The 16441-nt window shown below is 39.3% G+C and overlaps 1 protein-coding gene across 2 annotated transcripts in view; it reads right to left on the bottom strand.

Annotated features, from left to right (window-relative positions):
- The window catches only part of axin1 (axin 1), a 110273-nt gene that overhangs the window by 43794 nt on the left and 50038 nt on the right, over positions 1 to 16441 (bottom strand). For both annotated transcript variants that reach the window (XM_078558970.1, XM_078558971.1), the window contains exon 3: positions 7690 to 7830. In XM_078558970.1, the coding sequence (XP_078415096.1) occupies positions 7690 to 7830 (141 nt within the window). The remainder of the gene's footprint in view (positions 1 to 7689; positions 7831 to 16441) is intronic.

Raw genomic sequence — 16441 nt, 5'->3', positions numbered from 1 at the left:
CACAGATCAAGCAGCATCTTTGGCGAGAAACAGCGTTAACGTTTCAGGTCAATGACCGTTCATCAGAACAGGACAGGCTAAGCATTTCCAACAGTTCTTGTTTTTATTTCAGATTTTCAGCATCTGCAGTATTTTACCCTTGCAGATGAGCTTGGAACACAGGTTCTATACAGAGTTGAAAAATTAGGCTACAGTGCAAGGGAGTAAATGTTGGTCACATGGAAAGATTCAAGATTAGATTTGCAGATCTTGAAAGCATGTGTGGACAATGAAAAGTGACATTTGAATTACAACTGGCCAATGCAGAATGTAGAAACAAAACACGTACCAATCGGAACTCTGTGCCACTGCCTGCGAAGCTGAAACTTTCCCCTACTTTTAAACAATTTAACTTTCAATAAAAGCTTGCAAATAGAGGTTACCAAAGGGCCATGAGGGTTATGTGAACAATAATGAAGCACAAAACAATGAACCACTGAGAAAAAGGAGGTATCTTTCCAAGTGAATGTGGTCTCTATACACATTGCTAGTTGGAGAATAACATCACAAAATACTGTCCAGCAGCATTTTTATGGAGTAGTGAATAGTACGTAATCATAGCAAGTATTCATAAATATATGTAAGCTTGTACCAATAACTTTCCTCCAGCAACAGTCTCCTTAACATACCCTTTCCAAAGTAACTGGTTTGTTATTTTCTTGGGAAAGTAAATAAAACCACAGAATTTCATCCCAAAATACTGATAAGATTTCTCGATTCTCAGGTAATTATAGAATTTAACTTATTTACTCATTTTAAACCAGTAACTTTGGCTATTTTGCCTCCAAAGCAAGAAACAAGCTTGAAATCTGCTGTCTGATCTTTTTACACAATCTAGTCACTAGGTGGTGTCCCAGTGACCAAAGGCAAAAAGAGTCTTGACGATTTCCCGATGGGGACAGCACCCAGTCTTCAACCTGCTTTTAAACAGCACCGTATCCAGCAACCCAGCAAAATCTACAAAAATGACCTCCAATGAGACAAGCCAAATTTTAATAATCACTGATGCTTGAGTTTATTGCCTTTTATTTGGAAGTCAAATCTTCAATCATTTCAGCCAAGTGTCTATTTGCAAGACACTCAGAAAAAAATTGATCAGAAGTTGATAAAAGGAATGGGCAAATGCAGTTTCATGTGGAACTACTTTCATGTGGAACTACTATAAATTTTATATTTTCAGAAATAGAATATATCTTGCAAGAATATTTCTACATTAAGACCATTTCCCATAATTTTGCATTATGTTATGTTAAAGGTGCTTTCTATTTTGACCTTTATTACTTGGAGCCATTTTGCATATCATCATATTGCCTATCATCCCCAGCTTGATTCCAATGCTTGTCTATCAAACGATAGTCGGAGCATCCCCAGCAATATATTCCCTTCTATTCCCTACAATGTTACTTCTGGAGTCCCCAAGGATCTACTCTTGGCCTCTTGCTCATCTAGCTACTACCTCTTAGCAACAGCATCCAAAGATGGTGATCCAGTTTCCACAGGTACGCTGACTGCAGAAGTTCTACCTGCCCACCATACCTCTCAACCTTTCACTGACTGTGCTATCAGACCATTTGTCCGACAACCACTCTTGAATGAGCCATCATTTCCTCCAATTATACACTGGAAATATTGGAGGTGGTCACCTCCAGTTCCCCAGCCACCATAAATGTAATACTGCTGCCATGGATTCCAATCCTCTGCTTGGCCACTATCTCAGGCTATTAACTGAAAATGGCTCTTTATTTGACCTATCAAAACTCAACTGAGGGAGAAATGAAACACGGACTAAAACTTGGAACCTTAAACTCTAAAAGTTGATAGCTACCATGTAAAAAAAAATTTAAAAGGCACACACTAAATAGTAAAGATTATTTGAGCTGGTACACATGTCATATCCCAAAGCTCATTAGTCATAATCACCCACTTTATTATGTGATTTATACACTGTATCTGATGTTGGGTAATCTATGTGCTCCTCAAAGCAGACTTGTAGTAACATTTATCAATTATGATATAATACAACTTTTGGTCTTATGACCAGAGTTACCTACCAACACACAGACACACAAACAACACACATGTCATTATTTCAATATATTTCATAAGCTACTGTATATTTTCAGCGTAAGTCTGTTATCCTCTATGATCACCTTCTGCAAGTATTCAGCAGATGGTCTCTTAAACCACCCCCTGCTATTAGAAGCTTTGTGCCCTACTTCAAAGAAAGCCACAATGCCTTCAAGCTAAGTGGGATGCTGAAATGATTAAACTGTAAGAACGGGGCCCAACTAACTAAATTTGCCAGTGCAATCGAGTGCCACTGTACTTAGCAGATGGGGTGCAATCTGCAGCTCTCTCAATGTGGCAATTCTGATGGCACACTGCCTAAACACATTCTATTATACTCTGCTATTTCTTATCTACAGAAACTGAAATGCACCAGTATTCATGATTAATGCTGCAGAAGAGCAAGAGGTTTTCTATTAAAACCATAATTTTTGGTTTTCACTCCTACCACATTTCTGCTATTAAGTGGAAACGTGGAATAGTCTGTGTAGGAAGAATTTTCCACATACAACTATAAATGATGCTGATCTGAGAAAGAAATGAAATTCATTTATCTATCACCCTGGTCTTCCATGGCAATGCCATTTTTAACACTCAGCTTCTCTTTAGCTAGCTGAAGGGGTGCAGGTTCCCAAGAATAATTCTCAAATACTTTTTATGGAGGCACCCAGTTTCTCCTCTCCTGAAGAGAGAAATTGGAAAACTCACTGAATGAGTGAAAGTGCAGCCAGGAGATATCTGCATTCCATCACTTTAAGGTGTAGCACTTTTAAGAAATTCTCTCAAGCTTGATTGAGCTAAGCTCATATCAGGACACAATCTATAAAAATCAGAAACTTATGACGAAAATCATGAACATCCAAATTATCAAGAATTAGGCTGGGTTATACTGAGCCCAATAATCCATCTAAATTACAATACTGCCTATAGAAACAAAATAAATAAGACAGCATTCATACCTCCGAAGACAGGAAGAACTGCCTTGCAAAGCTGTTTTGATCCCTGCCTCGAAAGATAAAGAGCAATTAGAGGGCATCACTAGCTCTTTTCATCAGGGCCACTTGGATTTTGGATGCCCGTACAGGCCAACATTATTAAAATTAGGGAAGGTCTGTGGCTATAAGCATAAAGTCAGAAATACAACTTTAGGTCAACTGCCTGCGCAGTTCTTCTGATGTGGTTGCTCATCTCTGCAGCATTCATTAGATACATTTAGAAAACACACAGCCACATATTGGGGGGGAAATCAATTCCATCCGAAGCTTTACTGCAATATAAACAAGGTGCAAGACTCTATTTAGCACTTCATTTCCAGAGTCAATATCATCATGTGCTAGAGGTTAATGTGGCAGAATAATATGAAGTGCAATTCAGGATTCACACTATGTTCAACTGCAGCTCTGTCAAGTACTTCAGTACAATTTTCTCAATCCTTAAATTCTTCACTTTATTTTAGGCTCGTAATGGCTACTTTCATGCTTGCTTGGTTATTACTTTAATTCTCTCTCTTGCCTTTCGTAATGTTGCATTTTTTCCTGATTGGAAGTACCTGGCTTCCACTGGACAACTGTCTACACAGGCATGAATGGAATTAGCTGTCAAGAATTGCAAGAGCAGAGTTATAACCACTCTCTGGTGCAGCACATCACTCCTGCAATCTTGTGCATCCACAGATCATGTTGTCAAACTCACCAAACAGTTTATTTTTTGACTGTTTTAACAAATTAATTGGTTAAGCTTTGGGTTACCAAATTATTACATCCGAGTTGTCCAGTCTGCCTTCCAATTCTTTTAAAATTCTGGCATGCTGCACTGGTGCCATAGGTTTCACAATTTTGCAAAATCAAACAGGATTCACTCAAATTTAGGATGAGCATCTCCATACTATTACAAATTTGACAGTTAAATGTTTAGGGTAGATTATAAACTCCACAGCACCAACAACCAACACGTTATTACGTTGTGTATATTGAGGCACTAAACGTAATCTTAAAAAAAAGCGCAATTAAACATTTTATTTGTGTTTAGCTCAATTAAAAGTAACATGAGCATATTAACTGCTCATATTAAGCAACAGTTTTATGGTGCCAGTAGAATAATTGTTGAATTAAGCAAAGGCAAACAGTTACTGCTCCAAGAAAGTACATTAACCAAAGAAAGGGACAACATCTGGTTAAAGAATGCAAATTTGAAACCAGAAACCATCCCTATCAAACAAAGGCTCAATTTATTTATAACCTCCAAAAGGCTTCCTTTATGTATAAGAAATGTGCTCAATTTTAAATGTAAAAATAAATGCCACCGTGTCCTAATTTTTTTTCACATCGAAAAAATCTAACTGCTCATTTTAATGCAACAAAAGGTTACAAACCAAAGTAATTCAGATATATGTAGAAATAATTAGCAAATCCAAATTCGCAATACCATATATCAAGTCACAATAAAACAAAAATATAATTCCTTTTCTAAAAGGCTTCATGCCACATAATATGATGCATGAACCAACACTTATAACAGATCTCTTTAAAATCTCCAGTAGTGTAAAGTTGCAGTAATACTGCCACTTCTGCATCGCTGGCTGCTACAATGTGCAAATGTACAGAACATTCCACTTACATAACAAACTTTAAATCACCCCTTGTGAATAAGAGGAACATTGAACTATGCTCCTTTGTCTGGATTAGTGGGATGATTGATGTTTACTTTTGGTCAGTCTAACACTAACAGAACAAGGCTTGAATGGTTTTGATCAGCACTAATCTTATAATAAAGTAGACCATCCCAATCACCTGACCTTGAACATGGACTTCTCTCTTCATATCTTACCACAGGAAGTGGAGACGTGATTGTTTGATCTTTGCTTTCTTGCCTAATGATTTATCAGTAACTTGTCAAAATCAGCTGCCTTCTTTCTGCCCCCTTGCTAATAGTGGATGTTCTGTAGATATCCCATGCTGCACTCCAATAAACAGGATCATCCCAATGCTGATCGGTTTTGGGAATTGTGAATTCAGATAACTATTGCCCTCAGTTATTTTGAACATATTTCTAGACTCATTAATACATAAACACTTGTTTTAGAAGTTGCAACAACTAGCTGTGAAGAGATTTTTAAACTTGGTGAATCCACTTTAAAATATGCTACTTAAAAGTAGCTCATTTCCAAATCACCACCAACTTCTCAAGGACAACTAGGAATGGGAAAAATGATAGTCTTGACAGCGACACCCATAGGGAAACAAGAACAAAAACCTGGGGCTGTTCAAAAGGCATAGTGGATCCTTGACTTTTTAAATAGAGGCATGGAGAAGCAAAGCAAGGAGCAAGGAAGTTATGTTAAACATATATGAAATGTGGCCAGGCCATAATTGAAATATTGTGGTCAATTCTGGGCACCACACTTTAGGAATGATATCAAGGATGCAGAGGAAATTTATTAGAATTATACCAGGAATGAGACTTCAGTTATGTGGAGAGACTAGAGAAGCTGGAGTTGTTTTCCTTAGAGCAGAGGTGGTAATGGGACATTGAGGTGTCCAAAATCTTGAATGTTTTAGTAACAGTAAATAAGGAGAAATTGTTTCCAGTGGCAGAAGGGTCAGTAATCAAAGGGGGAAAATTTAAGTTAAGTTAATTGGAAAAGAACCAGAGGCTACATGAGAAAAAAAAAGGACACAGCAGGTTCTGATGACTTGGAATGCGCCATCAGAAAGGGTGGAGGAAGCAGATTCATAATTACTTTCAATGGGGAACTGGATAAATACTTGAAAAGGGAAAAAAATGATGGGCCATAGGAAAAAGCAGGGGAGTGGACTAATTTAATAGCCCTTTCAAAAAGCTGGTACAGGCCGATGAGTCATATAGCCTCCGTCTGAGCTGTAAAATTCAAAATATACCGAGAATGAAGTTTAAAAGTCTTTGTGGAACAAATTAAAATGAAACTGTGAGCACAATACTCACTTCTTTCTTGGGTCATCCCAAGCTGAAACGTGACCAGCTCCAGCTCCATCCTAACTTTTAGCCCAGAACAAGGCCAGCATCTCATAGCCAAGTTTAACTGACTAGAAATACTTGGGTCTTCTTTGAGAGATTCTTTTTGTATGGCACATAGGTAGTTTGACCTCTGATTCTGTGTCCAGCAGTTGGTCTGTAGGACTGCCACTTCAAGAGCGATCTTGCTCCTACTAACGGGTTCCAACTGACAGCCCCATACTGTGTACACAAATATAGTTCCTCCCACCATGCGTGAATGTCTACCGAAAATGCTGAAATTAGATTTGGATCTAGATTCCTCTGAGAGACATTGCAAGTTTAAGAAGGGTTGGAGACTTGGGGAATTTTAGAGCCCTGCTTCTTCAATTTTTCTCCTCCATTTCCATCTAAAAAGATCAGGCATACACTGTGGCCAGAATTTTCCAACACTCCTGTGGTGGGTTTGCCAGCAGCAGGGCCGGCGAGGCATTGAAATCTCCATCCACATTGGCGGGACCGGAAGGTCCCGCCGGCATGAGGGGCTAGAAAATTCCAGCCTTTGTGCATGATACCAAATAGGTCGAAGTAAACTGGAACTGAACTTAGACATCCATCTTTCTAAGTCCAAGCAAACAAGGTTTTTCTTGCTGGATGGATGTTCACCAAGTTAGAACCTATATAAATGAAAGTTGTTGTTACTTGTTGTTGGAAAGGATCTATGATATTCAATCTAAATCTTATTCTGTAATTAGGAGCCAGTGTGACCAGAAACATACAGGAGTTACTGGAGATAATCAAAACAAAAGGACTCTCAGTGGTCCAATACAGAGCACTATAGCAAAGGCAGCCAGAAAAAAAGACAACAATCGACTATAAATGATACTGATTTACAATGGAGAAAACAACAATGAATAAAAACATTTATTTTCGTGTGTGCAGACAACAGATAAACTGTTGTCAATGACTGGACAAAAAAGTACTATGAATGTAGTTCAGAATAAGGCTTTAAGCATAACTCAAAAACAAGCATAACAAAAAGGTAATGCACCCTGTAAGCTCTCTTGTGGAGTTACTAATTCCTATTTGTAAATGAAAGATGAATAAGATGATCCTCTTTTAGCTATCACTTCATGTTTCGTTGAAACTTAAAGTATGACATGAAGCTAAAACACATCATATTTAAAGCAGAATAAGTTGAATAAATTACGATGTCATTAACTAAGTCAACTTTGCATTGATGTTTGCAGTATCAACTATATTGCACCTTTTGGTTCAGAAGTAGTCCAGGTTGGATACCCCCACAATATTCAACTTCACGTCTTGAAACAAAGGGGTTTATCCAAATAATTACTCTCAGCAATTCAAGAGCCCTCATAATTCACCTTGCAAAGCCACCCAGTTTTTAAAATATATTCACTCCGCGGTTATTAATTGAAAATAAAGAGAGAGAAAATAATTTGGACCACATTCATTAAAACAATAATCCTCCAGAGAAAGATACAAATAAGCTTGATCACGTTATGTTTTACAAATAGATTACTTTGGCCATTCCACTGTTACAAAATATAACAAATGATTGCTATAAAAATTCTGCCACATGCAGATACTTACACACTACTGTCCGTCAGTGACATGGTATCTGCATCACTTGACATGCTCTGCTGCTCACTGTCATTAGCGCTCGTTGCTGGTGCCAAAGCATACCCTGTGTTAACATAGTAAGGGTTGACAGGTTCCCGCCATGATCCATGTCTGGATAAAAGAGAAAAAACAACATATTATGCAAAATCATGTTAAAATCAGAAACTATGGTTTATTCATCTTGGAAAACTAAGCATCATTGCCTACAGAGAAACTGTCACTCGTTGAATTTAATCAATCCACATGAGTGAATGTGCCATCAAAACATCTGGTTATTTTTCCAGTAAAGAAATGATGACAAACAAGTTCCAAAAAATCTAGCAAAGCAAGTTAACTAGCTTACTCTCCTGATGTAATTGAGTGTTGAACAATCATGATTTTAGATTAACGAGTGATTAAAGTTAAACTAATCTGTCCCACAGGTATCTGATACCCCACAATCATACCAGAATTGCCAAACTCCAGCTTTTAACTATTTATTTCAAACATATTTTCAGTTTTCCTATTCGAAATCGAGACCTGAAGACATGTATACTCTTTCAAATTGCACTGACATGGATTCAGTAGCATTTGTTCTTATCAATCACAAAACCAGAAAGTACTACTGAAGAATCAATGCTACTGGAACCAATGAGATCTCAAAACAAACGCTGTACCAGCAAGTTATATCTTTGAAATAATTCACCTTACTAGCGAATTAAGAAAATTACCCCTTGCAATAAGGGGCCTTGCTTGAAGTGCACAGATGCGCTTAGTAAACCCTGCAACTGTACAGGGAAAAGTATTGAGTGGAAAAAGCAAGCTTTTGAGAGAGAAGTTGCTGCCTTAAAACAAAAACCTTAACTGCACATCTTAAAGTAAAAACCGTAAGATATTAAATATCTATTTTCCATGTTTAATCACATTCTGGCCACCACACTTTAGGGGAAACGTGAAAGTCCTGAGAGAGTGCAGAGAAGTTTTGCCAACATGTTACAAGGTTAGGCTGGAAAGGTAGTAATTGTTCTTCTTGGAACAAAGGAGATTATGGGGGGATTTGATAGAGGTATACAAGATTATGACAGGCTGAAATAAAGCAGACAAGAAAATACTTCTCATTAGCTGATGGTACAAGGACTAGGGGACACAGATTTAAGATTTTGGGCAAAAGATATAGGGGGAATGTCAGGAAGAACTTTCTTGTATGCAGCAAGTGGTAATAACCTGGAACTCGCTTCCCACAAAGGTGGGGGAAACAAAAACAATCATTAATTTCAAACAGAAATTGGATGGGTACTTGAAGGAAATAACCTTGCAGGGCTATCGAGCTGGGGAGTATAACTGGCTGGATTGCTCCACGGGAAGCTGGCATAAACTTGATGGGCTAAATGGCTTCCTTCTGTGCCATAAAATGACTCTCTATGACTTAAGTTAAAATCTTATTGGAAATTTCAGCTAAGAAAGAAATGGCAGATTCTTTTTTAAACTGATTTACTTGGTTTGGTTGGCCCGCCTTCTATAGCATCTACACCTCTGAATTCAAAAAGGTAAACTTGAATGCATCCAATCTATTGGGGGAAATTTGCTTGAGGTGGAATAAATTTGTGCATCATGCAGTCAGCTAAAAGGTAAATTTTTATATCTGACTATGATCAAGTCTGAAACATTGCAGATAATGTGTTACAGGAAGTGTGCAATGGCACAACTGCTTAATTTCACATCAAGAGGTCAGTCATGATGCTGCCTCTTTGCTCTGTATGTCTTCATCTGCCAGGTCAAGGTGCAAGAGGCAAGAGCAGAGTGGTCAGGACATGCCAGGCTTTGTCCAGAGATTTGGTATTGCCATCATCATATTGACAGGCAAAGGCTTATGTCTAGAGAACAATACAAGTGTGAGTGTGTGCACATGAATGAAAAAATGTACACTGTTTTGTGATTGGCTCCTGGTTCACCTGTCTTTTATTCGCATGTTCTCACAGAGCTGTAAGAAAATGTAAACATTCTAATTACTATCATCATAAAGGATAATGAGGGCTTTCAAAATCCAATGCACTTGTTTATTTTAAAAAAATCTAATGATGACTAATGATGATTTCAAAAAGCATGTTAAACTGAGACAGATGTGGCCTTTCCTCATTTCACCAGAGTTCATTTTTTTAAAATGTGAAATTGCAAGCAAGCAGGCTCTAATTATCGCTTGATTATCTGTTTTATGGTCATAGTGAGAAAATTAAAACCCAAAATATAGATTGAAGAAGGAGTAATAACTGCGAGCAGGATCATAAATGAGATATTAATGCTAACTGATTTAATTTCAAAAATTATTGTTCTATTTGATAATTATGGAAAATAGAATTCTTGATGTGAGATGCTGAACACAGAAGCACTAGAAATCTCTGATAATGCATCAAGGCAGGCTCGATGATTGTAGTTTCTAGAGAATGTGCTCGACATATGGATTGTTCAGATGTTAAAATGCTATTTACATGCAACCACCAGCATAACTATAACCTCATAACTACGATCACCTCTTGCATGAAGGCTGCAATTTAAGAGACTTTCTGCAATGTAAACAAAGTTACAATAACCTGAATTCCACACCAGATATTTAAAAGAGGGCCGCATTATTAGTTTTCTTACAACATACTTCATAAACTTTGCATTTATGAAGCAAAAGTGTGGGCTTTGTCAAATGTACTATTTTAGTTAATTTTAAATAAAATTCTGAATTTGCACTGATGTAGTGTTCACAGAGAACATCTCAGCTGTATGCATATTTGATAGCATGAGTAAAATACTGGTTTCAGATTATGCATTAAGTGTTAACATGTTAATGTATTCAGTTGCAAACCAATAACTTTTAAAGGCTAAATACAAACATATGAATACTAAAATGCAAAGTCAAAGTAAATTACAGCTAATTTAGGTTTTGCAACTCTGAAGTATCAGCAATAAGCTCATATACAATGCAATAACTTAAACTGAACTTGATTGGATTCAACTACGAAAAACTTTTTCTTTAATTCAAAAGGGCCATTTAAAAACTACAAACTAAAACATAGTTCAGAAATCCATGTGTTATTTTCATTAACTCAAATGTTGGGAAAGACTGAACACTCATATGATCAAGTTTGCTGCACTCTAACGTAGTAAGAATATGCTTGTTAGATCGAGGGAAGTAAACATGTGGCTAAAGGAGTGGTGCGGGAAAGAGGGGTTCCATTTCGTGGGGCACTGGCATCAGTATTGGAACAGGAGGGATCTGTACCGTTGGGACGGTCTCCACCTGAACCGATCTGGGACCAATGTTCTAGCGAAAAGGATAAATAGGGTGGTCAACAGGACTTTAAACAAGACGGGGGGGGGGGGGGGGGGGAGGAGGGAGAGAGAGGGGAGAGGAGGAGGAGGCGGAGGAGGCGGAGGCGGAGGAGGAGGAGGTAAAACTCCAAGAAGTATGACTAATAGGAAACAAAGCAGCAGGTTAGCGTGTGGGGGGATTCAACTTCATGGAAAATTATGAAAAAACTGAAAAGAAAGGAGAGCCCAGGAGAGGTTATTAAAGTCTCCAGAACACAAAATAGGACAGAGTGTTTGGAAAGGGCTAGGAATCTAACTTCAAGCACATCAGATAGAGGGACAACAATGAGAAAGGGGACGGGAAATATAGGACTGAAGGTGTTGTATCTGAATGCACGCAGTATACGAAATAAGGTAAATGAGCTTGTGGCGCAGATTGAAATTGGCAGGTATGATGTGGTGGGCATTATGGAGACATGGCTGCAAGGGGATCAAGACTGGGAGCTAAATATCCAAGGATATACATCCTATCGAAAAGATAGGCAGGTTGGCATGGGGGTGGGGTTGCTTTGTTAGTAAGAAATGAACTTAAATCGATAGCAAGAAATGAAGTAGGGTCAGATGATGTAGAATCTGTGTGGGTAGAGTTGAGGAACCGCAAAGGTCAAAAAACCATAATGGGAGTTATGTACAGGCCTCCGAACAGTAGTCAGGATGTGGGGCACAAGATACACCAGGAGATAGAAAAGGTGTGTAAGAAAGGCAAGGTTACAGTGATCATGGGGGATTTCAATATGCAGGTAGACTGGGAAAATCAGGTTGGTAGTGGATCCCAAGAAAAGAAATTTGTGGAATGTCTACGAGATGGCTTTTGCTTGTGGTGGAGCCCACTAGGGAACAGGCAATTCTAGATTTAGTGATGTGTAATGAGGCAGATTTGATAAGGGAGCTTAAGGTGAAGGAACCCTTAGGAGGAAGTGACCATAATATGGTGGCCATAATATGATAGAATTTACCCTGCAATTTGAGAGGAAAAAGCTGGAATCAGATGTAACGATATTACAGTTGAATAAAGGCAACTACAGAGGCATGAGGGAGGAGCTGGCCAGAATTGACTGGGAGATGAGCCTAGCAGGAAAGACAGTGGAACAGCAATGGCAGGAGTTTCTGGGAGTAATTTGGGAGACACAGCAAAAATTCATCCCTAGGAAGAAGCAGCATACTAAAGGGAGGACGAGGCAACCATGGCTGACAAGGGAAGTCAGGGACAGCATAAAAGCTAAAGAGAAAGCATACAATGCGGCGAAGAGCAGTGGGAAACCAGGGGATTGGGAAGCCTACAAAGACCAACAGAGGACAACTAAAAAAGAAATAAATGGGAGAAGATTAAATATGAGGGTAAATTAACCAGTAATATAAAAGAAGATTGCAAGAGTTTTTTTTTAGATATATAAAGGGTAAGAGAGAGGCAAAAGTGGACATTGGGCCGCTGGAAAATGACACTGGAGAAGTAGTAGTGGGGATCAAAGAAATGGCGGAGGAACTGAATAGGTACTTTGCGTCAGTCTTCACAGTGGAAGACACGAGTAACATCCCCAAAGTTCAAGAGAGTCGGGGGGCAGAGGTGAGTATGGTGGCCATTACCAAGGTGAAGGTGCTAGGAAAACTGAAAGGTCTGAAGGTAGATAAATCATCTGGGCCAGATGGATTACACCCCAGAGTTCTGAAGGAGATAGCTGAAGAGATAGTGGAGGCATTAGTGGTGATCTTTCAGGAATCACTGGAGTCAGGGAGGGTCCCAGAGGACTGGAAAATCGCTAATGTAACCCCCCTGTTTAAGAAGGGAGTGAGGCAAAAGACAGGAAATTACAGGCCGATTAGCCTGACTTCGGTCGTTGGTAAGATTTTAGAGTCCATTATTAAGGATGAGATTTCAGAATACTTGGAAGTGCATGGTAAAATCGGGCAAAGTCAGCATGGTTTCATCAAGGGGAGGTCATGCCTGACAAATCTGTTAGAATTCTTTGAGAAGGTAACGAGTAGGTTAGACAAAGGGGAGCCAATGGATGTTATCTACTTGGACTTCCAGAAGGCCTTTGACAAGGTGCCGCACAGGAGGCTGCTCAGTAAGATAAGAGTCCATGGTGTTAGAGGCAAGGTACTAGCATGGATAGAAGATTGGCTGTCTGGCAGGAGGCAGAGAGTGGGGATAAGGGGTCCTTCTCAGGATGGCGGCTGGTGACTAGTGGAGTTCCGCAGGGGTCCGTGTTGGGACCACAACTTTTCACTTTATACATTAATGATCTAGATGAAGGAACTGAGGGCACCCTGACTAAGTTTGCAGATGATACAAAGATAGGTGGAGGGACAGGTAGTATTGAGGAGGTGGGGAGGCTGCAGAAGGATTTGGACAGGTTTGGAGAATGGGCAAAGAAGTGGCAGTTGGAATACAACGTGGGGAAGTGTGAGGTCATGCACTTTGGTAGGAAGAATAGAGGCATAGACTATTTTCTAAATGGGGAGAGAATTCAGAAATCTGGAGTGCAAAGGGACTTGGGAGTGCTAGTCCAGGATTCTCTTAAGGTTAACTTGCAGGTTGACGCAGTAGTTAGGAAGGCAAATGCAATGTTGGCATTTATTTCGAGAGGACTAGAATATAAAAGCAGGGATGTGCTGCTGAGACTTTATAAGGCTCTGGTCAGACCACATTTAGAATATTGTGAGCAATTTTGGGCCCCGTATCTCAGGAAGGATGTGCTGGCCCTGGAGGAGGGTCCAGAGGAGGTTCACGAGAATGATCCCAGGAATGAAAGGCTTAACATATGAGGAAAGTTTGAGGACTCTGGGTCTATACTCGATGGAGTTTAGAAGGATATGGGGGGATCTGATTGAAACTTACAGAATACTGAAAGGCCTGGTTAGAGTGGATGTGGGGAAGATGTTTCCATTAGTAGGAGAGACTAGGATCCGAGGGCACAGCCTCAGAGTAAAGGGAAGACCTTTTAGAACAGAGATGAGGAGAAACTTCTTTAGCCAGAGAGTGGTGAATCTATGGAATTCATTGCCACAGAAGGCTGTGGAGGCCAGGTCATTGAGTGTATTTAAGACCGAGATAGATAGGTTCTTGATTGGTAAAGGGATCAAAGGTCACGGGGAGAAGGCGGGAGAATGGGGTTGAGAAACTTATCAGTCATGATTGAATGGTGGAGCAGACTCGATGGGCCGAATGGCCTAATTTCTGCTCCTATGTCTTATGGTCTTTGGAGATTTAAGCGCAAAGCAGAGGTTTTGTTTCCACTCTGCAAGGGTTGGTATGTATAGTCACAATGCATCGAGTACTTTTAATTAGTTTCATTCACTAACAAACATAAAAATTAAGAGATTTCAAGAATGTTACGATCTTAGCATAGGTCAGTAAATTTTTCTAAAAGTAGAAGAAATCTGAAATCCCACTCATTTACCAAAAAAATTAAGCCACAAGATTCCACAGTTTAGAACTGAAGAATTACTACATAAAAGTCAAACAAAGCAAACACTAAATACTATCTTAGAGTATAGGTGATTAACTAAGACCCAAAGTCAACATTAAACATAAATTAACAGGCTAATTGCAGTAGATTATAAACTATAAATTGCACATTAAATGTCAGATACAACTAAGAAAGATCTTACAAATTGATTTAGCAATCCACAGCATATGGGTCATCACTCAGTCAAAAAGTCCTTGAAAACTCTGCCTTGCTTAGAAAGAATTTCAGCTCCTCTCCTTCTAGTAGCTAGTCCAATCCCCAACTGGCAGTGACGCACAACCAACTAGAGTTCCACGAGTACAGTCTTTACCAAAATGGTTTGCAGGACCTCCAGTACTTGATCTGAATGGCATTGATCTACCAATGTTATCTTCAAGTAACAGAAATAGTTGCAACAATCATCCCTTTGCTTATTCTCAGCTTCTGGATCTGGCCTCTTGTCTTCTTCAGCTTGCTTGTGCTGCACCACTGGACTCATGAACTGCCACTACTGAGCTTGGATGGCTGTGTCCTTTTATATAGCCTGAACCAGTTTGTCTGCCCAGTTCTGGTTTCCTTAAAAACTGGGAGGGATTTCTCAATTAGGGTCTGCCTCAAAAGTGGAAGCTTTGAAATCATGGATTCCATCACAAGAAGAATTCACTTAAAGGTATAATTCAAGAAAGAATATTTTGTTGCACTTACAGAAACCTGAAACTTCAGAAAACAAGTGGGAATTCAAAAAATATTGCATATGGATTGCTACAGAATCTGCAACATGGAATACTTTCACAGGTTAGGAGATCCTGCAATTAGTGCAAAATCAGCTTTCCACAAATATGAATAGCACTGAAGTATTTCAGTTAAACTAATTCATTCTGAACACTTTCAACATATTTCGTCCATGCTCTAAGAGATGCTATCAGTTTCAAAATGTCACGTGAAGGTTAGAGTTCTGCAAGTCAATTTTGGTCATCAATTTTTTTTTATATTAGCCACATCCTCAAGATGCGTATGTATTTTTGATGGGTGACATAGCACAGTAGACAAGAATACAAGGTGCCCCAGAATGGTAGGATTCATTTCCTCCCATTCTGCTATGTTCCTGATCATAGCCATGTTGCAATGGAAGGGCATTAAGCTTAAGTTAAGCACTTCTTGACTGGAGGGAAACACTTGAAAATGTGGTATTCATAGATTGCTTTTTCAAATCATTCGGAGCAGGCATGCCTGACTCCTTGAAGCTGGGGACTAGCTGCATGCATTAAAACCAGCAAACTGCCTGCAACTGATTATGCAGTACTGCAAGCCCCTATACACAAAAAATGAATCCCCACAAGGTCCTTACCCTCCTTTCCCCACAGTCCTTTGTCCCCACAACTCCCCTTCTTTGAAACCTAGCTCCCTTGCTGGCCCTTTTTCTACTCCTAACACTTCTCTCTCTCCCTCCATTTTAGGTCACAATATATCTTTAAGAGTCCATTATTTTTAAGAATTTAATCCCTGCTTCAAAAGAAATTTGCGCTGTGAATATGAACAGCAGGAGAGATCTAGCTGGATCCACTAAAGCAGTATGGGGTGAAAGACAGAATGCTTCAGCTCTTAAAAATTGCCATTCCTGGTGACTGAAAAAGGCTGCTCCCTGATGGGTGACTAGAGAACAACCTTTTCCAGTCCTTCAGTCCCAGGAGCTTTACACAGCTTGAAGGTGCCGAATTTGCTTTGTGCACAGAAAGAAGGGAACTGACAGGAGATTTGCAGGTTGAAAAGAAGCTTGCAGGCTGCACATGGCCTGTGGGCCACATCTTGAACATCACTATAGTAGAGGCATCAGAACAAATTTCGTACTGATGCATGAGCAAAGGAGATAGGGAGAGAAAAGCAAAATAATTAGAACACAAAAATATTAAAAATATTCATTAGTGATCATGGAAATG

Source organism: Cetorhinus maximus, chromosome 15, assembly GCF_964194155.1.
Source record: "Cetorhinus maximus chromosome 15, sCetMax3.hap1.1, whole genome shotgun sequence".
NCBI classification, from domain to species: Eukaryota; Metazoa; Chordata; class Chondrichthyes; order Lamniformes; family Cetorhinidae; genus Cetorhinus; species Cetorhinus maximus.
The sequence above is the reverse complement of the archived record's forward strand: the minus strand, read 5'-3'. Positions and strand labels throughout refer to the sequence as shown.